The 23,091-nt window shown below is 42.3% G+C and overlaps 3 protein-coding genes across 5 annotated transcripts in view; 1 reads left to right on the top strand and 2 right to left on the bottom strand.

The window, feature by feature from the left end:
- Positions 1-833, bottom strand: part of ddah1 (dimethylarginine dimethylaminohydrolase 1) — a 73,913-nt gene extending 73,080 nt beyond the window's left edge. For both annotated transcript variants that reach the window (XM_076726110.1, XM_076726111.1), the window contains exon 1: positions 590-833. Coding sequence is in view for 1 of the 2 variants with exons in the window: in XM_076726111.1 (XP_076582226.1) it covers positions 590-766 (177 nt within the window). In the remaining variant the exon portion in view is untranslated. The remainder of the gene's footprint in view (positions 1-589) is intronic.
- A 1,146-nt stretch (positions 834-1,979) lies between these two features.
- Positions 1,980-4,760, top strand: ccn1 (cellular communication network factor 1). The gene is made up of 5 exons (XM_076727296.1): positions 1,980-2,216; positions 2,403-2,628; positions 2,966-3,310; positions 3,427-3,629; positions 3,747-4,760. Exons 1-5 carry the CDS (start codon positions 2,169-2,171, stop codon positions 4,047-4,049), a joined length of 1,125 nt encoding a protein of 374 aa, XP_076583411.1. The 5' UTR covers positions 1,980-2,168; the 3' UTR covers positions 4,050-4,760.
- A 7,337-nt stretch (positions 4,761-12,097) lies between these two features.
- The window catches only part of znhit6 (zinc finger HIT-type containing 6), a 30,785-nt gene continuing 19,791 nt past the window's right edge, over positions 12,098-23,091 (bottom strand). Inside the window, exons 8-10 of one of the 2 annotated variants that reach the window (XM_076722837.1) lie at positions 21,526-21,606; positions 15,340-15,464; positions 12,098-13,446 (exon numbers count right to left, since the gene is read on the bottom strand). In XM_076722837.1, the coding sequence (XP_076578952.1) occupies positions 13,091-13,446; positions 15,340-15,464; positions 21,526-21,606 (562 nt within the window). In that variant the 3' untranslated portion in view covers positions 12,098-13,090. The remainder of the gene's footprint in view (positions 13,447-15,339; positions 15,465-21,525; positions 21,607-23,091) is intronic. The other variant, XM_076722844.1, reaches the window with a different exon arrangement.

Here is a 23,091-nt window from a genome sequence, read left to right as displayed (position 1 = left end):
GCACAGGCTGTGCTGAACTCTCCATGATGAGTAAACAGATGTTGGTGTGTAAAATCAATGACGTGCCGCTTTAAAATCTGACATTTACAAAATCAAATCACACACACGAGCATAACACTCACAAGACAGCGTTGCACATGTGTTCACACAGACACACCCCCTGTCCAAACGGGCTGCACACACCTCCTGTCCAAATCCTCCCACAGGCGCAGGCTGAATGTTCACAATGTAATCATATACGTATCATAATTGAAGTGAACAGTGTTTACTGACATGTATATCGTCAACAACCGAAGCTCGGACAGTCCACTTGGAGACACCTACAGCCTAGGCTGTGAATTTAAAAAAGCTTCAGAGCTCAAAGAAAACCTGACTGCATCGCGTCTGGAGCGACGCGCAAACAACACTATCAGGAGTTATTTAGGTTTTCTGAATGAATGGGATCCTCTCAGAACACATTTAAGCAGCTATGACTCATATTCATGTAACGAGTGTATGATGATGATTTAGGGTTTAGCTGGCAAATAAAATGCGGATTCGGAACTCCTCAAGCTTAAGTCCGCAGAAAACAAAAGAAGAACAAACTCACCGGAGAGGTTCTCCAGCCGTCGCGTTCAGCGCTGCTGTCTCGGGTTTTCGTCATGTTAAAAACTACACGTGAGCTTTCAGGGGACAGAGAAGTGAAATGTCCGATACTTACAAAGACAAATAAACAGCCTGCCCTCATGTAAAAAAATGTCTTCTTTGGATTCTGCCATCCGTTCATGGCAATCTTAGTGGTGTTGGTGGCGCGTCTTTACGCACTACGTTTCCGTCTGGTGAAAGTTTTCATCAATCGGAATAATTTGAAAACTTCGGTGGAAGGGACTTATTGAGACCCTTTTTGGGGGAAAAAAAAAGGAGAGACAAAGACCAAGTATTTGTCTCCCCCCTCTAACACCACAACATCTCTTGTGGAAAATTGGACCACTTCACCTACAACGGGACCCACTGCCCCCCCTCCCCAAACGTGATGGACAGATTGCGTGAAAAGTCAAATTGCCTCAAGGAATGAATGCAAAGGAATTTCCCTGCATGAAGAACATATTTAACAAGCCTTTAAGCTGTCAGGAATGCTTTGAGATCTGCTGGCCAAAGGGAGAGAAATATGTTAATAATGTAGGCTACTGCCATACCAAATATGGCAATATTGTTACGTCTGAGCTGTGGTGCGCATCTGGAAACGCTTAGCTCCTCTGAATAAAGGCACTGGAAAGCCAGAAATAGACGCTGTTAAACGTATTTCTGCCCACACCTTTTGACTCACAGAGAGAAACCTACAGCTATTTTAAACGTGGTTACTGCAACATGCCATAAAGTGTGTTTAACAAATTGCTTTAATCAGCAAAAGAAATACTGACATAAAAATGACTAGTACTCTAATAATAGGGACACTGTATAACTGATACTGGAATCAGTTTATAGTAGAAGATGTTACTTTAAGATGCTCTTTGGCGTGTTTTTATTATATTTTGAATCACAGGATAACAGTTGCAGTCAGTTTTTAAGTGTCAGCTGGTGCACTGAAACAATAAGTTACAAAATAGATGATCTCTTTCCTTCATTTGTGTGTAAAGTGAAAGGCAAAGAAAGTTAGGGAAAAAAAGCACCTAAAAACTGCTGTGCTTCTCCAAAAAAAGTCCACTGAACCTGAGTTGATAGATGTGAGAAGCGAGCAGAGGAAGAAAATGAGAGAGGGGGATAAACAAGGAGGGAAAAATGTGAGACGGAAAAGTGTGTTCAGATGGGATCCAGGGGGGAAAAATCCATTTGAGAAAGAAAAAAGAGAAAGGTTTAGACAGGGTGGAGCTTAGAGTCTTGGATGGAAAATGCGCCGAGAAACATTCCTGGCATAGTTTGGGAACAGTTCAGCAGGCAGCCCAGGAACGACGTCAGCTTCCCACTACGGTATAAAAGTTCGGAGGTGGCCGGACCTCAGCAGACTGCAACCGCTTTACCGAGAGCTTCATCCACTCTAAAGGAGCCTCTGACACGAGAGACTACCAGCGAACACATCAAGGCAGACGGCTGAGTGAGGGAATATCTAAGGACTCCTCCGAAGACTGATCACTTTTCATAAAACTAGGAACAGGATTCCTCTTGAACGCGGAGAAGACAATTTATCCAAGATGCTGATGCTTACTGTTGTCGTTGCCTTCCTTGGAAGCCTCAACTTGGTGAGTAACTTCTCGAGTTCATCCTGACAGAGAAACGTTTCAGCAGGTCTGATTTTCTGTATTTAGCCTTATAAGAAGAGGAACATGAGGAAAGGAAATGCTTAGAGATTTGCTATAGTTTCTGGATATTCTGTGTGGCGTGACTTCAGAAGTCTTTAATGGAAGATTTTGTTGTTGGCTGCGCAGGTCCTCTCCTCCTCCTCCTGCCCCTCCGTGTGTGAGTGTCCGCTGGAGATGCCAAAGTGCGCACCCGGCGTGAGCGTCGTCCTGGACGGCTGCGGCTGCTGCAAAGTTTGCGCCAGGCAGCTGAACGAGGACTGCAGCCTGACCGAGCCTTGTGACCACACGAAAGGGCTGGAGTGTAACTTTGGAGCCAGCTTTGCTGCTGCTACTACTCGTGGCATCTGCCGAGGTATGTATAAAGACCGTCCAGCTCCAGATGTGCATGCTTTTGGATTAGTCTTAAGTAGTTTCTTTCTTTTCTTATCTTTTGAATAAAGGGTTTTAATTTAGGAGTATGGGGACCTGTGTGATTTCAACACTGTGGAATGCAGATAGAAGGAAACTTAGACTAGACCTCAAAGTACAGACAGCCCACTGTGAGCGGAAAAAGACTCCTCAGGCAGCCTGAAGAATTTCACAGTTTAACTGATCCTTACCTGGCAGCCATGTGATGTGTTCAGCAGACGTCTCTGAGCAGAGCAGGAAAGAACAACATTCCTTTCCTCCTGTTTTTTCTCCTGCTGCAGCCAAGTCAGAGGGCAGACCCTGCGAGTACAACAGCAGGATCTACCAGAATGGCGAGAGCTTCCAGCCCAACTGTAAACACCAGTGCACATGCATCGATGGGGCGGTGGGATGTGTCCCACTGTGCCCACAGGAGCTCTCCCTGCCCAACCTGGGCTGTGCCAACCCCAGACTGGTCAAGGTAGCAGGCCAGTGCTGTGAGGAGTGGGTGTGTGACGATGGCAAGCAGACAGACATCCTGGAGAGGATCTTTGGCAAAGACATGTTGACTGATGAGCTGGAAAGAGACCTCACCAACAGGAACGAGCTCATTTCTATTGTCAAGGGAGGACTCAAGTCTCTACCTGGTAAGAAAGCCTTTCATCTTGGAAGTCCTTTGTTTTTTCTGGATATATACATAGAGGATCTTGAAATATGTAGGATTCTAAGATCCTTATGTTTTCTTTCTTTCTTTCAATCACAGCATTCAGACCACAGCCTGAAGTCCACATGTTTGACAGCCAGAAGTGCATCGTCCAAACCACGCCCTGGTCCCAGTGCTCCAAGAGCTGTGGAACAGGCATCTCCACCAGGGTCACCAACAACAACAGCGAGTGCAAGCTGGTCAAAGAGACAAGGATCTGTGAAGTGCGGCCTTGCACCCAGTCACCTTACTCCAGTCTGAAGGTAAGCCTGAGCCACCATGACTGAACATGATGGAAGCATGCATGATAGTGAAAATGCATCACCTCTGGGTCTGACTTCTGACTAATCTCCATCTCTTCATTGTTCATTTCTCTGCAGAAAGGAAAGAAGTGCAGCAGAACCAAGAAGTCCAGCCAGCCAGTGAAGTTCACCTATGCTGGCTGCTCCAGCCTGAAGAAGTACAGGCCCAAGTACTGTGGCGCCTGCGTGGACGGCCGCTGCTGCAGCCCCCATGACACCAGAACCATCCGTGTCAAGTTCCGCTGCGAGGATGGCGAGACCTTCAACAAGAACATCATGATGATCGAGTCCTGCAAGTGCACCTACAACTGTCCCCATGCCAATGAAGCCTCCTACCCCTTCTACCGCCTCTCCAACGACATCCACAAGTTCAGAGACTGATTGGTGAAGAACATCCAAACCCCTCAGCAAGAGAAAGAGATCATCCGCAGCACTGGCAGCCAATGGCAGTCCAGATGAACACAGGGGTGTAAATAGACCACCAATCAACTACCAGCTTCTTGTTGTAACTAGATTCCCAAGGAATTGTGGGCTTACATCATGAGGACTTAATGAAGTGCACTGTTTGCTGTGACTATATCAGCATTCTTAACTAAGAACTGCTTCATATTAATGGAGCATCCGAAGTAGCTTCGTTATGGAGCAAGATGTAATTAATATTTGTACATTTATGTTAGTCGCTGATATCAATTCACTGTGTATATTTTGATCCTTTACATCAGACATGACACAGACTGTAGACTTGTGTGTGTATATGTAGATATGCACATGCGCAACTTCAATTAGCATACCATCCTGTATCTTAAGGACAAGACACCGAAATGTAGCCTCTGGACTTGTTTAACAAGTGTGCGGTTGCATTCCTTCCTGACGTGGGCATTACTGTTCATGTTTTGTGGCAGCTATTGAACTCCCTTCATGAAAAAGACAAAGCGAAACATGTCAAAGGATGAATGAATGTTTTTATTATTGTTATTAATATTATTTATCTAAAAAAATGTAGCTACTTTATGTGGATATTATGTGTCATACTGGAATAAATTGTAAAATGATTTAATTTTATATGCTACAAATAAAACTGATTTATTTATGAAATATGACAATGTCTGAGTTGAGTCTGTTCAAACTACTCTGCAGGACGGCACAAAGTACAGTGCTCACATGCACGGGGCTGGGGTGGATATTCAAAGTCACTATTTCCAGAGAAAATCCCCCTGTTATATCATTCTGTAGACCCAACAGATTCTCAGACAGACACTGAGCAGGGTCAGTCTGTTCTTATATAACACAACCTTGGAGGCTCTCTCTCTTGACTTTCTGTGCTTTGGAATGCCATTCTGCAGGAAGCTAGCTTTCTTTCATTTGATCTGGCTAAGCCATACACTTGACTGATTCTGGGAGGGGGGGGGGGGGGGGGGGATTAAGTCCACGAGTGGCAATGAGTATGGGAGTATGCCAAGAATCTTAAGTGCTGCTCTGAATGGGCTGGGATTAGACACCATGCAGGAAGGACAATGACTATTATTGTATACAATGGGCTGTATACAAAGAATGCATTCCGGGGGAAGCTTTTTTTTCATGCAGCGGAATAGCATGACCAAATTGACCTAATTCATTAGCAGTTGCCTTTAAAAGTGAATTAGCTGCATTGGCCTCTGTTGGCTCTTAAACTGCAGGGGTCTGCTAAACAGTTGTAAACAGCCCTGCAAAGTAGGGAGGGCTTAAGTCTCCCTTCCAGATTTCAGTTTAACAGGCATTAAGAAATACTATTATGAGGCAGAAACAGGCAAAGCACAGGAAACAGGTGATCATAGAAACTCCAAATCCAGTTTTACAGCTACTGAAACAGTGCGCTGCTACTGCCACAAACAGTTGACTCCCCTGCTCTCCTGTTTTCATAATTTATGTTTACCTGAGCGCCAATTGGTGCTGTAAGTTTTATGACCCAAATGTGCATGAAACCCATGCAATATGAAATGTATAATTAAAGAAGACAACAAGTATCAGCCTGGAAAGGACATGTTATTTTTCTCTCTGAGACAGTGTCCGATGGCAGATGCTTGCACCTGGTACAAATACCTACAGTACAGTTTGAACTAGGGCAGGGAGAGCAGAGCTCAGGGGCAACGACAGGGAAGGGTTTCTTTTTTGATCCAGGTAGAGGGAGCGGCTCAGGAATGCAGCAGTGGCTCAGAAAGCAGACATCCTGATGGGCGGCAGATGTTGGAAAATATTTCAGAGCAACATGTTCACTTTAGCTAAGAAGATTTTCCAAATATACACAAACACTCCCAAGTCCTCGCTCGTGTCCACAAAAGGCATTTTATCTCCTCACAAACAACTTTAAAAACGCGTCTATCTGAGGCTACATGGCATTCTTGCACAACTTTGCTGTATAGCTGCTGGAAATAAGTCTTAATCGAGTGTGTTTAATGAGAGGTTGAGCAGGACACATTGCCTTTGATTGAGCTGCATACCGCACAGGATGTGCCCACTGAGGTTTTACAGATTGCTCACATGAAAGGCTTCTGAGGTTTTCCTAATCACAAAGATGTGTGGCTGCTCCTTGCAGCCTGGATTTACAGTCCAAACACTTTCAGGGAGCCCTGTTTTTGCTCTTTCCCTTTCTGTTACTTTCTAAAGAAAAAAAATTTCCATCCCGATCCTTCAGAGTTTGTAAAGTGCCGTGCAATCAGACTGTCATTCGTCTTGTTAACACAATGCAGCTAACTTGGTTATGTAATGGCACCTGTATGTTATGTGAGCAGTCCTTTCGGTCATCCGTAGCATTCCTTTATAATGCACAGACAAGCACAGTGGCGGGGTTCACAATCCCCCAGCCTTCACTGTCTCAGAGAACCCAAAGATCACACTTGTGGGAAATAAATCGTGGTGTCCCAGCCAACACTGCACAAACGTGTAAAAGCTATCGCTCTCTCTCTCTCACACACACACAGACAAAGAATGCTCTCACACACATGTGCCCCTGCAATTAAATCACTCTGTGACTACCTCATTCCCTGAACTCAAAATGTGTTTATATGACAAAGACATTAGCATTAAAGCTTCATCAAGCACTACGTAATGCTGTGCAACCAGAAGCTAACAGGACCGAGAGTGGCCATTACAACATGCTGGAAGCTGCTGAGCACTGATGTCAGTTATTTTACAGGCCCCTTGTCTATAACCTCAGGTTAATATTCACTCTTAGTAGGAACCCAGGGGCAAGCAGCAAGGAGGGTTAGAGGTGGCCTCTCTTGAAAAAGCACCATCTGCTGGACAAAACCGGAAAAAGCGTTCTGTGTTTGAAATGAAAATACACTGACTCACCTGATTCCACCTGCACATTTTAAAGGCTCATCGCTAAAACAGGCAAAACATCCTCATTATTATACCATTATGTATTTACATTTAACAAGTTGAAATCCTCACTGAAACAAAGTGATGTAAAAGACATCCATTTGCCAAATCCTGACAGGGTGTGGGACCCTGTCATTGCAATCAGCATGAACACACACACACACACACACACACACACACACACACACACACACACACACACACACACACACACACACTAGTGACAGTGATGCAACTCTCCTGACACACCCATCAGATCCCCATCTGCAATTACATAGGAATAACTGATGAGCAGACTAAGGGGAAAATCAGAGTCAATTCCCTCCCAGGCTGTTGGATTGTTCAGTCTGTCCCCAGAGGGCTGCTGGCTACTGGAGTGATTATTTGCTCAAACAAGCTGAGCATTGATGGGAGAGGCAGCACTTAGTCTTTGGGCGTCTTGACTCTTAGCCCAGAGGAGACAATGTTGGACTGAATAATCTCCAAGGGGGCACATACCGTCAACAGCTGAGCTAATGTTGGCATATGTTGCTCTTGCTATTGTTTAACATGGGCAGACCAATGAGATCACATCATCAGAGGCTGTAATTTTGCCTTCATGTCCCTTAAAATGTTCAAGGGATTTAACACTACAGCTCCTTTCTTTTGACAATTATGACTGCCTCCCAAAATGGCTAATGTGAAACATCATGAATTGAAAATGTGGAGCCTTGATATCAAGGACTAAAGGCAGAGGTTGTATTTAATGCCAGTTCAGTCTCAGTCTCTTCTCTCGTATAAGTCTATTGGCTTTGTCATTCATTATGCTGTACTACGTTCTGTCACTTAAATTAATGAATAAGTGCAAACAGGTGTCAGGGTAGTAAGCGTAAACACTTTATCTCGAGAGCCCTGAACAAAGTATATCCTTTTAATTTAGATCTACAGTCTTTTATACGAGTCGATCACCTGTACAGATCTAAATGATACAATTACTCAATATTAAATGAATCCACAGCACAGGGTGACGTTTGTGACTACATCTGTCCAGAAGACAGATATGGCCATCTGCTGTGTTCCACGTAGATATTCTCACATTCAACAATGAAACTTTTAGTGTTACTGGTCTCATAAATGCAGTGAAGCTATATTAATTTCTTTAACAGATCATTTCAAACTTCACCACAATGATTGATGTCATAAAACACAATTTTCTTGGTTAGCATTTAAAAATGTGATTTAAAACTCTTAAGCAGCGGTTGGCTTTGAGATCAAGACTTTGCTGATGTTGCTATGGAAAATTAAGTGACAAGAGTGATGTATTTTCCTACTCTTTTGTCGCCCCCATGCTGGGTAATTGCAGCCTGGTTTCCACTATTGTGAAGGGATAAGGGCTTGTAAGACTTTAGTCATTATATCACTCCCCACTTTTCCCTATACCACAATTTCTGATCTCCTCTGCGTCTTTTGATCTTTGGAGCTGACAATTGTCGTGCATTGGAAATGTAGCTAATGAATGGCAACTATGACTCTAGGCTTTACGCAGAAAAAAGCGCCTGCTGGCCTCCCCTTGTCACTAACTGCAATTACATAAACATACAATGAAACAGACATAAATTTAAGAAAAGAAGCACACACACATGCACTTACCAACTGTGGCCTTACACTGAGCAGCCTTAATACCAGAGTCTGTCGATTGATGGGCTATGCAGAATAGATATTAAGACACAATGGGATGACTTCAGATATCATGATGCATAATCAATATTCGTGTTTAGTTGTGTTGAGCACATAGAATGCTTTCTGAATGCCTTATCCTGGGCCACGCAGAATACATAATGCCTTTCAGGATGTTTTAGGCCTGCCCGATTGGACATTGGACACACAGGGAGGCATTCAAGAGGCATCCTGCTCAGACGCTTCAAACACCTCAACTTCCTCGGCTTCTTTCAGTGTGAAGGAGTTTCACTCCGAGCATCCTCTTGATCTCTGAGCTCCATATGCTATCCCTGAATTCATGACTATAAATGAAGCTTGAAACATAACTAGATATTAGTACAATCCCTGCATCACTGCCAGTGGCAACCTTGCATCATTGTGCCGCTCGATCTCATGCTCCATCTTCAACTCACTCATTCTAAAATAGATGATCTTGACTTTACGAAGGGGCAGCATCTTGGACACTTGGAGGTACTGAGTTTCATCCCATCTGCTTCACACTCTACCACACATAGTGTCAGTTTGGCTGATGTTGGGTTGCCTTGCCAGCTCGTGACTTGTGTTGCATGTCATTCCTCTTCTCTCTCTCTCACCCCATTTCCTGTTATCAGCTATGATAAGAAAATGAGAGAAAATATGACGAGAAAGTCTCACGAGGCAATGGCAGGTGCCCTAAAAACGGTTTCACCACGATAACTTGAGGCTGATAATAAAAGAATAACAGACGACAAGCAGGCTCTGTTGATTTGGACTGTCAGATTGACACAAGACAGACAAAAGGGAACAAGTGAATCATTTCCTGCAAACAACTTACTGGGGATCAGTTTTCGAGGTGACTGTGATGACAACACTTCTGGACCGTTTGTGTTGAAGTGTGACAGTGATATTTGCTTATCCTTGCCGTAGGATGAGTTCAATCCGCCAAAGGCTCTGGAACATTTATTCATCTCTTAAGTTAACAACAGCTCCAACAAATTTTTGGCTTCATTTGACATTTGAGCTGCATGTTATGAGTATGGATTTATGAGGGAAACATTTGGGAAAATCACAAAGACTGAGCCTATGCATCCTGAAAAGGCAATGTTTCTGTTGGCCAAACACACCTGGATATGTTACAAACTATCTTCACGTTTCATAATAGCACTATGAGCAGGTCATAGAAAACCATTATTGGTAAAGCATTTATTTTTTAGGAAAAACAAATGGCCTCATTTACTTCTCTCTGTTTGGAAAAGTGAGCTAAGTGAAAACAGTCGAATGTCAATTGAAAATCTGAAATATGCATGCAAAATCACAGCCTTGGTTGAAGATGAAAAGTGTTTGATTTTGAACACTGAAAATGTTTTCCAGGCATTTTGAAGGTTCTGCTTGATAAATGATACTTCATGTGCCTCATGACAACATCTGAGTGCGCCATGTGAAAATGGGTGACATCAGGCTCTGGAAGCATGATTTGTGCTTTACTACCTGCTTTTCCTGGTGAAGAGCTCTGCCAACATTCACCAGTTTCTGGATTAGGCCACCACAGCAGAGCTGTGTCCCGAAGCTGGTCTCATAAAAAAACAGCTCTGCACGGAGCACAATTGAGCCCTGCCCACCAAATCAAGACTAATTAAGTGCAAACCAACTTAAGAAATTTCAAAGGGCAATCTTCTTAAATTGGAGGCATTATTTCCAATGCCTGTGTTCTCCAAACACTAAAAACAGCTCACATTTACTTTTAACAGCTAACAGAAACAAAAGCAGAGCTTTTGTGTGGTCACATTGGGTTACTTTATTAAGACACAAAATTAAGAGAACTGCTAAAATAAAACGGGTGGTAATTCAACACAGGCAATGACGAAAGAAGGAACAGATGTGCAGGCACCAGAGGTTACGACAGTGTACTTTCATCCACTTTGTGATATGTTACATTAGTTTCTAACCAGTGCAAACAGTTGATAAGTCTGCTCAAAAGGTACCACAATATAAAGCACTGTGTGATTTTGGTTCTGTATGGACAACAGACTTTGAAAAGTAAGACTATCAGTCGTCAATATGAGTAAAATGCTCACTACTGTGGGTGGCATGAGACGGTCTGACACCCACCATTGTGGCCTGGCAGGAGTACACAGCATTTCTGTTGCTGGCTGAAAGGAATAATTTGACATTTTGGGAAATATGCTTCTTACTTTATTCACATTGTCATATCTGTCTGGTACATATGAATCTACAGTCTGCAGCTGGTTAGCTCAGTTTTGCAAAAACAGTGAAAACAAGCTGGGAAAAAGCTAGCCTGGCTCTGTCTGAAGAACACAAAAGCCCTCTACAGCTCACAAGTTCACACATTATATGCTGTTTGTTTAGTACATACAAAAACTGAAGTATATGTGTGAGACTATTTCTGTTACTGGTAGGCGAACTTTGGCAGAGGCAGGCAAGCTGTTTCCCCTAAGCTAAGTGAACCACCTGCTGACTCTAACCTTGTATTCAACAGACAGACATGAGAAAGGTGTCTCATCTTTATATTTCCTAAAATGTCAAACTGCTCTGTTAACTCCTTGTTTGGTTAAAATTTGTCAGCCCGTTTTGTACATTTTTTTTTCCAAATACTGTACACATAAGGTCCAAGAATAAGCCACAAGGCTCAACAGTTCTGCAGCATAAAATAAGCAATGCTTTGGGCTGATGGTTATTAAAAAACTATATGAAGACCCAGCTGGATATTGCATGAGCACACAGTCCAAAATGTATGAATGTATGGCAGAATTTGAACACGGACATTAAAACAGCACTAAGTAAATGAGTGAGGGGTCTCTGCATCCTCCCTCACCAGGGGATGCGCAGTCAGATGTGAGATCATTGCTTCTGACTGCAAAAGGGTGGAAAATGCGTCATCAGAGGCCAGACATCAAAGAGCGCCTGTCCACAGGGGTTAACATCCAAAAGGGGTTAGCAGAGGTTATAAAAACACATATATAAACACAGGCCCCACCAATGAGCCATACTGTCAGTTATTACTGGCACTCTGTTGTCGTAATAAACTAACATTAGGTAAGAATACAGTCTGTAGAGGCACCACATGCGTAAGAACATTCACACAGAGACACCCCAGAGGTGTCAGAAAAACGAGCATGTCAACATTAACTTTTATTACCTGATGGAAAAATGAGACTAATGGTCTTACTGACGCTCAGCAGAAAGGAGAAATTTGTTGAATTTCAAAGGTGATGGAGGCACAGTTTCCCTTAGTTTACAATTAAAACAGATCGTGAACAGAGAGACACATTACCTCATGGGTGTTAAACACAAAGATATGGACTCTGAGTGGAATGTGTTCAGACTTCGCTTTAACTGCTGAGCTTTAAAATAAGAGTATTTTTTTTTTTTTTGAGTGTTTTCCAACATACTCAAAGACCCTTTAGTTCAGTTTTGACAGCCAAAAATGCAAAAGGTCACACAGAGCATCAAATCAAACATTAAAGACCATCTGTTCGCAAACTTTATACTCACATTTATGAGCTACACTGGAGCTTTCACTCACATCCCATGATCATCATCACATGGAGTTTAGTCCAGTTGTCATGGAAAGATCCTTTTTTCTGAACTCTAGGATTTCCCATCCATGCTAATTTAAAAATTGAGCTTCGAAGTGCACACTCTGGAGCTTTCAACCATATCATATGCTCATTATGAACAGCTGGAGACTGAAAGATGATCAAAAACTCAAGAACAGTTAATATTTCAGAGCATCAGCAGATATAGTCATCCACCGATACTGATACTGCTGAGGTGACCTAGAATTGATGTAGTTGTATATATATTGTTGCATTTGGTCTGATACTAGTGTCATCATCCACCACCTATTTGCACCAGTATAACACACAAACAGGTTTCCAAAAAATGTCTTTATTTAAAAATGCCTTCAGACAGATGAGCTAAACCTAAAGTCTAAACATTAATATTGATATGATTCTATGTATATACACTGACACAATAACAGACATTCAAGCCAACCATTGTTCTTTCCTTTTTAAACAAACTGTTTAAAACAACTGAAAACACTGTCCGGCTGCATCAGTCCACTGTATGCTGACACAAGATTGATGACTTCCTGTCAGATATGTCTGCCTCCATATTCATTTCATCCTGAACATCTGGCCATTATCATTCCAATCCACAGCTGTCAGCAGCATTAGCTGACTCATTCCCATCAAGACAGTGATGGGTGTGAGCAGGCCCTAGCTCTTGCACAGCATCCTCCTTAGTCATGCTGACCTCAGCTCTCTCTGGCAGCTGAACTGTCATCAGTGAACCCAGTGATGTCCTAATTTAAACACTGATCCCTGCGGCTGCCACTGTGTGGATTAATACCAGCTTCAACATTAACTGTCTGCTGGTTCATCTTTAATCACCTCCACATCGTTAGCAGGGCTTTTGGCACCATCAAAACTCTTACCACATGACGTCTTTTCTTCAGTATTTCCTCCCTCCTCCTCCTCCTCTTCATCACTACAATCTACAATCTCTCCGTCCTCTGCCTCTTCCCCCCCTGCTTCTCTCTTGGCCCTTTTCTCTTGTGGGGCTTCGGTTTCAGGGCTGGTCTCTGGGGTCACTGTCCAGATGGAGGCTCCCCTCGGGGTGCAAGAGCCTTGTACTGATGGTGAAACTTGGGCCACATCCTCCTTCTTTTGGTCGACCCCTTTGTTCTTTGTTGTAAAACTACTGCAGGCTGGTTCAGCTGAAACAATAAAACCCGCATTTGTGTATTAAAAAAAAGCACGATTAAACATGGCTGTTGTGACAGTAAAGTTTTACATGGACAAACATCTACACATGTGATCTGAGTGGTCAGTTGCTCAGTTAGCTAGTTAGAGCACAACTGAGGTCATCCTTAAAGAGACATGGTGAGAAAGAGAAGGAGAGGACAGACAGCTCGGGAGTGATGACGCTAGGGTTTGGTTCCATGCTGGTTTCCAGAATGAGGCAGCATGCCAAGCAATTAGTTACACAATAAAGAAGGGTGGACGTGTGAAAGAATGGCTACAGTATAAATGACTATAAAAACAATAATTGTGAATTATAAGCAATTACTCCCCAACATGATCTCCCCACAGTCCATTCGAGGAAAATTCACTTAAAACCTCAGACACGTTTTGTCGACAAATTTTGTCTGTACTCTAGAAACTGGTTATCCAGCTGAGCCCATAATATGAAAGATGAATGTGATTCAGCTTTTCTGCTTTGTGCTGTAAAACACAAGACACAATTAAAAAGCTATGCCTGTCTCCCACTAACCACTTATCTTTGGCACGCATCATTACTTAGATTTTAAAGGCTCCACCATTTTTTGACCATATTATATTTGAGGCAAATTAACATACGTTGAGTTCTGGTTTTGAGTGCATTCTCAGCTAACCATAAATAAAGATACAGACCTGCCTTAGTTCACTGCCGACAAACACTACTGATAAACAAACATTTTACAGCATGAGAAAAGATCTGGTGTTCTCTAGTGTTAATCCCTTCTTGAGAAACCTGCCAATAAATCTCCAGGTTACTTCAGCAACCCCAGTTATTGGTTAATAGTCATGAAAAAGATGCTGGCTAAGGGTCAACGAGAACACAAAAGAGAGTCAGCTTTGACTGGCTGAATGTAGTTTAAACCAGAATACTGACTTGCTGCATGCTGCATGAGCCTGCTAGACCCTCAGCATTACTTTATTCTCGCTGGATATGCCGCTGCCACAGTGTCCGATTACGCTTTATCACTTCCTGTCCAGCTTCCCAGGCCATGGCATGTGTAATTATCAGGATGTTTTTATGACTAACATTATAGCAAAACAGTGTGGCACCAAGGCCTTATCACTGACAACACACTGTGTGTGTGTGTGTGTGTGTGTGTGTGTGTGTGTGTGTGTGTGTGTGTGTTTTCAGACTAAAATGACCTCATTCGTCATTCAGCCAGTCTGGCTGTCTGACAGTATAATGATACTAGGTTAGTGTGGTCTTTTGTGACCATACTGACCTTACTGAGATATATGCAGTTTGACCAAACTGTGAGCAAATCGCTTTTTCCATGATGTGCAGTACCACTGCCATGACTCTTGGCCCTCAACATCCGGCACTGGAAGTTCCCGACACACAGGTGAGAAAAGCCACAGGCTGATCTCTCGTTTTCTCATCTTCTGTCATTTCACAACTCATGAGGTCACTGTTCAACAGTAAGCCGTGTTTGATCCTCTTTTTGGACACGGTGGCTGCTGAGGTTAAGTTGGTGTGTGTGATGCTGTGCAGAACACCCTCATTTCCGTTGGGGTAGCATGTTGCCATAGTGAAAAATAAGGGAACAGGGAGTCTTAAAGTCTCTGCTGGAGAAACCAGGACATGATACAGTGCTGCTGGAATTGGGGAAGTGTACAGGGGTTGGTGTTTTGGGGCTACATGGGGTTCTGATTCATGTCATATATCAAGCCTTTTGTTTAATTACAGAAAATGTGGTGAAAAAGGAAGCATTAAGCTGCATTAAGCTTACTAATGAAGAATCAGTAGGTTAATGATGTTGAAGAAATTAGCTTCAGGGGAGGAATTAGTAAATTCATGACATGTAAAGCTAGACAAGGGTGTTTTTTACCTGGTCCTTTCAGTGGATAGTCCTTCCAATGATCTCTGAGTACGACATGCAGCACAGGATATTCTATCAGTGTTTTGTAGCTCAGGTTGTCCCTTAGGCTCTTGTGAATGTCCAACTCATGGTACCTGTTTCAGATATAATTGAGGCACAAAAAACACAAAGATGTGATTACGAGACAACTCAGTTGCAGCATACTGGGTAAATTATGTAACATTAGCCTCATTGGAGGCAATTTCAAATTTTTAGGTGATAGGTAGCGACACAGACAGAGTAAAGTTTCGTTGTTGAATCTCTTTAACTGGCAACTGTAGCTCTTTATTTCCAGCCGCCTGTGGCATGCTGATGGCTGAGACTCTTCTGAGGATTGATAGAGATTTGAGTCATGGCTTGGCACGCTGGAAATCCATCTTGGTGTTCATCTCAAGAGATGGAAACTGACTTTACTGAGAATCAACAAAATCTCTCACAAGCACATGAAGCAGCTCTCTTGCCCCTCCTTTAGCTCTTTGTATGCGATGACATCAGTCTAGTCTTGTCTCTAAGTAGTCCTGTCATGCATTAGGGATGGTCATAAATCACCAGACTAAATGGTTAACTGGATTCTTGGGAGACATGGCTTGCCTCTATACTCAACTGATTCAGAACCATCCAGCTTAAGCTGTCATCACCAAAATGCAAGGCATTATATATTTTGGATACATACAGTAACTGGCACCATCCCTACCAACTGTCAAAACCTGTGCCAGACTGAAGATTATTGAGCCATTGTTTGTTTAGCTAAAAGCACAAGCAGACTGAGAACCGCCCAGGTAGACACCCACTCCCAAAGCCAATCAAAGCACTCTGCTATAATGTGACATTTACAGGTCTTTACTGTTGGCGGGCCAGCTTCCAAGAACCCTCCCTCTTGGAAGAGTTTCTCTTAGGTGGGCTAAAGATCATTTCACATGGTCCTACAAATAAACAGCAATATGTGCTGGCACTTCCTGCAGGACAGGATAAAGGAAAGAGTAATAGCCTGTGGGTCCAAAACACACAGGAAATTTCTTGCCACAGTGCAACAATTGGTTGCAGGGTATTTCTGGCACATCTCCACACCAGAGGACTACAAACAGTCTATGTAAAGATGGTCACAATATTTGGAACATGGATTCTAATGTAGAAAGGAAAAGGCACCAATGATAGGGTCAAAGGTTAAGCAGTCAAACCTGTTTTTAAAGCTGGTATGGCCAAAGTCATTAAAGAAAATATTATGGCAAGCAAAAGCAGGATATCGGCAAGGACTGCATCCATCTGCAATGTGCATAGCAGACAAATACGGTTTCCATTTCATTTGTTTTTATGTCTAACTTGTAATAAATTAATGTTCACGGATGTTTTTTATTTTTGTAAATATACAAGCTAAACTAAAACAGAAGTGTTTGTGAACAACACTGAAAGAGGGGTAGACAGCAAAGCAGAATGTAGCTCCCTGTGGTGTCGATGGGATTGTTAAAAGCTCTGGCCATTTCTAGAAACACGGCTGGATGACTCAGCCAAGAACACGCACACATCTGGTCTCTATATACTGTTCTAGTGAACGAACAGAACACAGGGGAAGACTGATGTTCTCTTCAGGGAGGTTCCTTTTGTTTTCCCCTCCACCGCTGAGACCGATCAGCAAGGATACAGCAGTGCTAAGGTGTAAGGACAAAGAAACTGAATGGGCAGTGCAGTAATAACAAATAGTGTTGAACTGAAAAAAAATCTAGATTGGACATGTCCTTGGCTGTCTACTTGTTGGTAGCAGCATTATTTTGTGAACTGACTCACTGCAACGTATTGTGCGAAAAATGTTCTTGTTTCAGTTCATGTTGAATTTGGACACTCTTTGCATGCTGTTGCCTGCAAAAGGCCTCCAGGTTGGCTTGGTAATGCTTTGTGTCATTTTTTAAACTGTTGTTGTCACTAATACTGTGTCCTCAGTGTTATGTGTCCTTGTGTTATGTCAGGCCAGGACTTCATTTCTAAATGTTGTGAGTGCACAGATCAGACCTTAAAAGATGCACATGCTACTTATGCCAAAGTTGAAATGTATAAAATCCAAAGTTTACTGGAGAAAGTGCAGATGTCTGAAATCTGTAAGCCAAACATATAGTATGCAGTTAATGGACAACTTTGGGATTTCTCCAAAGTCTGTGCTGAACTCATTACATTACTCATTACAACCAGAGCTGCACGATAGGAGACTAGTCGAAAACAAAATATTTTAGCTTTACTTCGACAGATAAGAAAACAATTCTACCTCTCCACAGCTAAAAGTTTAATGATGGTTTACACTTTAATGATGATTATAATGTAACATGTTATTGTTTTTCAACCCTTTCCTTCCAAAATTAATCATTACTCAGGGGCTTTGCTGCTATGATCCAGTTGCAAGACTCTTGGATGCACTGGACTGTATCAGCAGTGACACTCCTGGGGTCGTGAGGGATTTCAGATCTTTCAACATCAGACCCCTTTGGCCTGGTGACCCAGCTGGGGTTGGCAAACCAAGCGGTGCATTTTGCTCAGGATATCTGTTCCAGTGTTAGGCTGCCCTTCATGTTGTTTTGGCAGTTCAGTCTAACTTCGTCACGCAAAGAGCCTGCTGTGCTGTCCAAGATGCAGGGCTGTGTCAACAATAACAGTCCGCCAAAATATGGCATGTCCAAACTAATTTTCTATTACACAATTCAACAGTCACAAGTTTATAAAATGACAATGTGGTGGATACATTATGGTAGCTTTTGTAGTGCATGGAGGTGCATATCAGCATCCTTACATTTAGCAAACAGAGTACTTATCAGACTTGCCTTTAGACTCAGTGTGAGGGTCAATGTTTGAACTAGTTAATTTCAAGCATCCTGGTATATAATCATAAAGTACAGCTGAGGCTGAGCACATCCAATAAATATGGATGACCACAAATTTATATAAATAAATATATAAATATTACCAAAATCCAACTGTGACACTGAACTATTACATAACACAATATGCAGCTATTAATGTCTTGCTATTTTAGTAAAAATACCGAGAACCGGTCCAGCATTGCAGGAGACCTGAAGAAGCATCTGTTGCACAGAAACAAACTTCAGCACAGCTTTAGGGCAAACTGAGGGAGAGCAGATCGACAGGCTCAGGATGGCTAAGGAGACAGTTTGCCACAAATATGTGAGAGAAAGCGCTGCTTGGACAGGACAAAAGCATCACTGTGTGATGGGTCCACAACACTGGTTAAAAAGAGTGCATCCACTCAAGTTTCCTTTTTTGGCAGCAAAAGTAAAAACAGCATCTCTACTTCTGGCAAGTCAACAGGCATAGATGATCTGTGGGACTCGGCTGGGCGAGAGGAAAAGAAGATGTAAGGGAAAGGAGGAAGTGCAACCAGTGGTATGAATAAAAAAACAAACATTAAAAAATAACACATACAAATATCCGGAGGGGTTGAATGGGTCTATTGATGCACAGTCTGTCTCCTTTCCAGTAAGAGAATGTTGACTGGTTACACAGCTATGTTTAGTTTAGCACAAGAGCTGCTTTACTAGAGTGGCCTAATATTCCAGCAGACATTCAACAACAAAAACAGGCAGTCATACCCTTTGTGTTAGACTTGGCAAACAGCCTCTAAGTAGCCATGACTACTGCTGTCCATGTTACTTCATAACATTAATGATACCTCTGAAAAATAGGGGCTGTATTGTACTGTAATGGAGAGGCCCCTTTTGTGATTGTAATGTTCTGACCTTGTTTGGGGAGCCTAAAATGGGACATGACCTCAGTTTATAGGAGACCTCTCTTCTTATTAGAGCTATATTCTGTGGCCTTGGTCCTATTATGTAACTGCACCTGGTTAATGTAAGATAATTCCCACTTGGACACCCATCCTAATTTTGCTCTACTTCAATTCATCCATCCTCAAAGTAATGTTGACAATAAACACTTGAATTATGGACTGAACAGTCCTTCATTATGCACCCAATACTCAGAGCTATTAAGGTATGACAGGAAAAGGTTACTGAGAGAGAGAAAGTGGGAGAGAGAGATGGAGATTTATGCCACAGAGTTAGTCATTAAAGTCAAAACATTCTTTATCTGAAGTCTGATTTACGACAGTGACTTTATCAGGATAATAGCTGTTAGGAGTCATCTAGAAAATCTTTCTCTCAAAACTGGGAACACAGTTTCGTGAAGATGACAACTACTATGACTCATTTAATTAAAAAAATTCTCAGGAAATGCCTGTGCCTTTGTACCTCTCCGTTTTGACGTGACTATTTGATGTGATACCACTCCCTCACTAACACGGAGTAGCTACTATACATTCAGAGAGCTGGCAGAAAATTGTAGTGGTAAAAGACAAAGAAGTACATTTAAATGAAGGCGCAGAGAAAGGTAACACTAAGCTTTATTTTGTTATACTGTATTACACAGCGCACAAGTTATTTAGCACTGTGTTGCTCCCATGAGCATTGAGGCATGTGCTAAAATCATGAAACATCTGCACAGTTGTGTCCTGGTAACTCATACTGGAACACCATCACTGCCACCGACAGAGGGAAATCTACGCGAAGCACGAGAACTTTTCCTAAGTGTGAAAATGTGGACAAACCCTCTGGTTTACCAGCCTTTCAGGATCCCTGCTCTCTGTCTCAGACTTATGTCACATTATGGAGGGGCATAGTTGTCCCTTGTTTGTGTGTGAGGGTAATAAAGTCTTCATCCACACATACCAAGTGAATATTATATTAGCAAAAACATATTACGTTGTGATTATGCAGTGTTATAAACTACCTGAATGACTGTCATTATGAGGGTGACACTAAAGGTGTTGAGGCATCATAGACAATGACTCATTTAAAAGCTTTCAAACTTTCATTAACTTCATGTTACAGTAACGGTGATATCCTGACAGCTCTTGGCTTGCAAGCCACATCTCTACACTCATCTTTTGGTAATTCCTCTTGATATCCTGCCGTAAAATCTAATTTATTTGCTTAGAAAGTGTGTGCAGCCCAGCCCATCAGGCAAAACAAAAGGAGCATATGTGCATTACAAAAATGAAGGATGGGATGGGAGGTTTCATGACGTTTCACGTTGGCCAGGGGTGGAATTATTATGAGCATCGAGGATCATCATTCACTCCATGACTAAGTGGAAATGGCGGAAAGCCAAAGAAAATCAAAAGTGGGCGAGGCAAGTGGGTGCTATCAACACCATCCCCTGACCCCCCCGGAGGAAGAAAAAAAAGCAAGATAGACAGACAGGACAGAAACTACTGAAAGCCGAGTGTGAGGGAGAGGAAGATGTACATAGATAAAAGTTGCAGAGCATTTTCTTGGTCAAAGGCATTTCTCAATGTTGGAATCAGAGTCAAAAGGGGAGGAGAAAACCCCCTGAAGGCCTCCCTGCCAAGTCTGTGTAGCCTCGCAGGAATTTACAAGTCTGTGATGTCATGTTCATGAACAAATTATGTCGATTTCCTACATGCTGAATAAATCAGTCATGACTGGCAACTCAAATCGAACGGTCAGAACGGTCAAACAGACAGGATGCCTGAGCAATGATGGCACTCTGACGCACTTCTGAAGATCTATTTTATCCTCAAAACTAAGGCGCACAGTATGAAATTATTAAAAACCCTGTATCTTTAAATAATATATTTGTAATTAGTGTTTGTTTTACTACTTTCGTCATTCGTCTACTCGATGACACCTTCTGCATTCGCTAAACTTTTGGCTGAAGACATTCTTGTTGGTATTTCAGTAACTTAAAGTTCTCCATTCTTTAACTGTGTGAACTTGAACCAGATAGTATTAGCTTATCACAGATATTTCTGTGTCGGTGTGTATGTCAGTGTTGCCTGCTATGTGCTTGAGGTAGTTAAGAAAAAAGTGTCTCATCAAGTCAATTATACTCAAATAGCCTAATATCATAAATTTGTCTCAAAGGTCTTGAACATGTAATGGAAGTCATGTGAGTAACCACATCAGGTGATGAATAACTGCTTTCAGCACATTAAACACAACAAGGAGCCCTGTGGTTGGGGAAGCCTTTCTTCAATGGGGTCTGAAAACATCCAACCTGTTCAGATCCAGATCTCTATTGACCCTGCACCCATAATGCCAGAAATTCCCATGCCAGAAAGTAGGAAGTAAAACTCACCTCACAGAGTTAGCCTTTCTCCCCTCTGCTTTCATGAAGACTTTCACATGGTCAAATGGAGTGTGCACATACATCTTCAACCTGAAACACATTAACACAGGAGGTCAGAGATGCAACTGCAACCTAATCTTAAAAAAAAAACGCATACAAATACAAAACAAAACTTAGACTGTGCAGAATTTCCTAAGGTGGTTACCATAAAGGTCAGAACACAAAGAGCTCATTGAGTGTAACACAGGAGAGACCCAAACGTACACTTGTCTGGAATGCTGACTGATATATGTACTGGCTTGGTGTGTAAGAGACACTCCTCCACAGTACTATGACCCTGGCACCTGAGCCCACAGTAAACAGCCAGTCAATGCATCACAGAGAGTTAAACCCCACTCATTTGAATGCAGACTGAGCAGATGCTGTGTCGAAATGCTTGGCACTGAACTGCAGTTAGGTGTCTATTCTAAAGAGGTGCACCAGTCTACAATATGCTCTCGCTGTAGGTTTTACAGTTGACTGCTCACTGCTGACTGTTATCAGTACAAAGGCTAGGTCAGAGGAGTCAGATCGCTGTTCTGTTCAAGGCTCAGATTAGAAATACTGAGTGTTCTGCAATCAAAGAGCCTGCCTTGTTCAAAGACTGCAGTTCATGTTGGGAGAAACATAAGCCCGGGAAATTAAAAAGAAAGTGAAGCGAGAGCAAAATTACAAAGATAAATGCAGGAAACAGGATTGTGGGAATTAGACAGAACACGGCACCAACCAAATCCTGTGTGAATAAATTGGATTGAGTTGGTTGATATTAAAGATAGAAAATGACCTTTGTGTAACAGCTTTTGTCAATTCCCCAACTGAATTTTCTCCTTCGGTACACTGAGATAAATTGAACCTATTAAAAGAAGCCACTCCACCTATTCATCTCCTCTATTAGAAACACTCACATTCAAGTTAAGCACAATTGTAACAAAGTGTGGTGAAAGAGATCGGCAGATTGTTGAATTCGTTCATACGCGTTCACTTTCTACAGCTAATTTTCATTAGAAATAGAAAATACATTTGAATATTGTGGTGGAGAGGAGAAGAGGACTTTAGAGGACTTACATGTGTCTCTTAAGGGCTGTATCTGCATCTTGACCTTTTCCTATGCAGACTGATTCGTACTTAGTCTGCAACGGAGGCATAAAGCCTAAACACACTGCTGCCAAACTCAATTACAGGGGCTTTGGTCAGGCAGGAGACAGTGGACCTGATACAGGTCATCAAAACCAAAGCTGTAGTCATGGCTACAAATGGCCTGCATTTTTAAATGAAGAACAGTGAGGACATGAAGTAAGTCTGAAATACAGGTCGGAGGTATTCCTGTGTTTGAACAACTGATTCATATATGCAGCAGTGACGCTCAGGCTGGATTCTGACAACACAGCTTTAGACAATACAAAAAGCTCATATGCTATGTAATGTTCCCAGAACAATACAAAGCAATAGCAAATTAATGTAGCAGCATCACATTGTTGTTGGAGTTAGGGTACGTGTATGATATCATATTGTGCTTTGAAAGTCCAGATACCACTG

The sequence above is a fragment of the Chaetodon auriga genome, chromosome 3 (genome assembly GCF_051107435.1).
Source record: "Chaetodon auriga isolate fChaAug3 chromosome 3, fChaAug3.hap1, whole genome shotgun sequence".
NCBI lineage: Eukaryota > Metazoa > Chordata > Actinopteri > Chaetodontiformes > Chaetodontidae > Chaetodon > Chaetodon auriga.
This window is presented reverse-complemented; position numbering and strand designations above follow the sequence as displayed.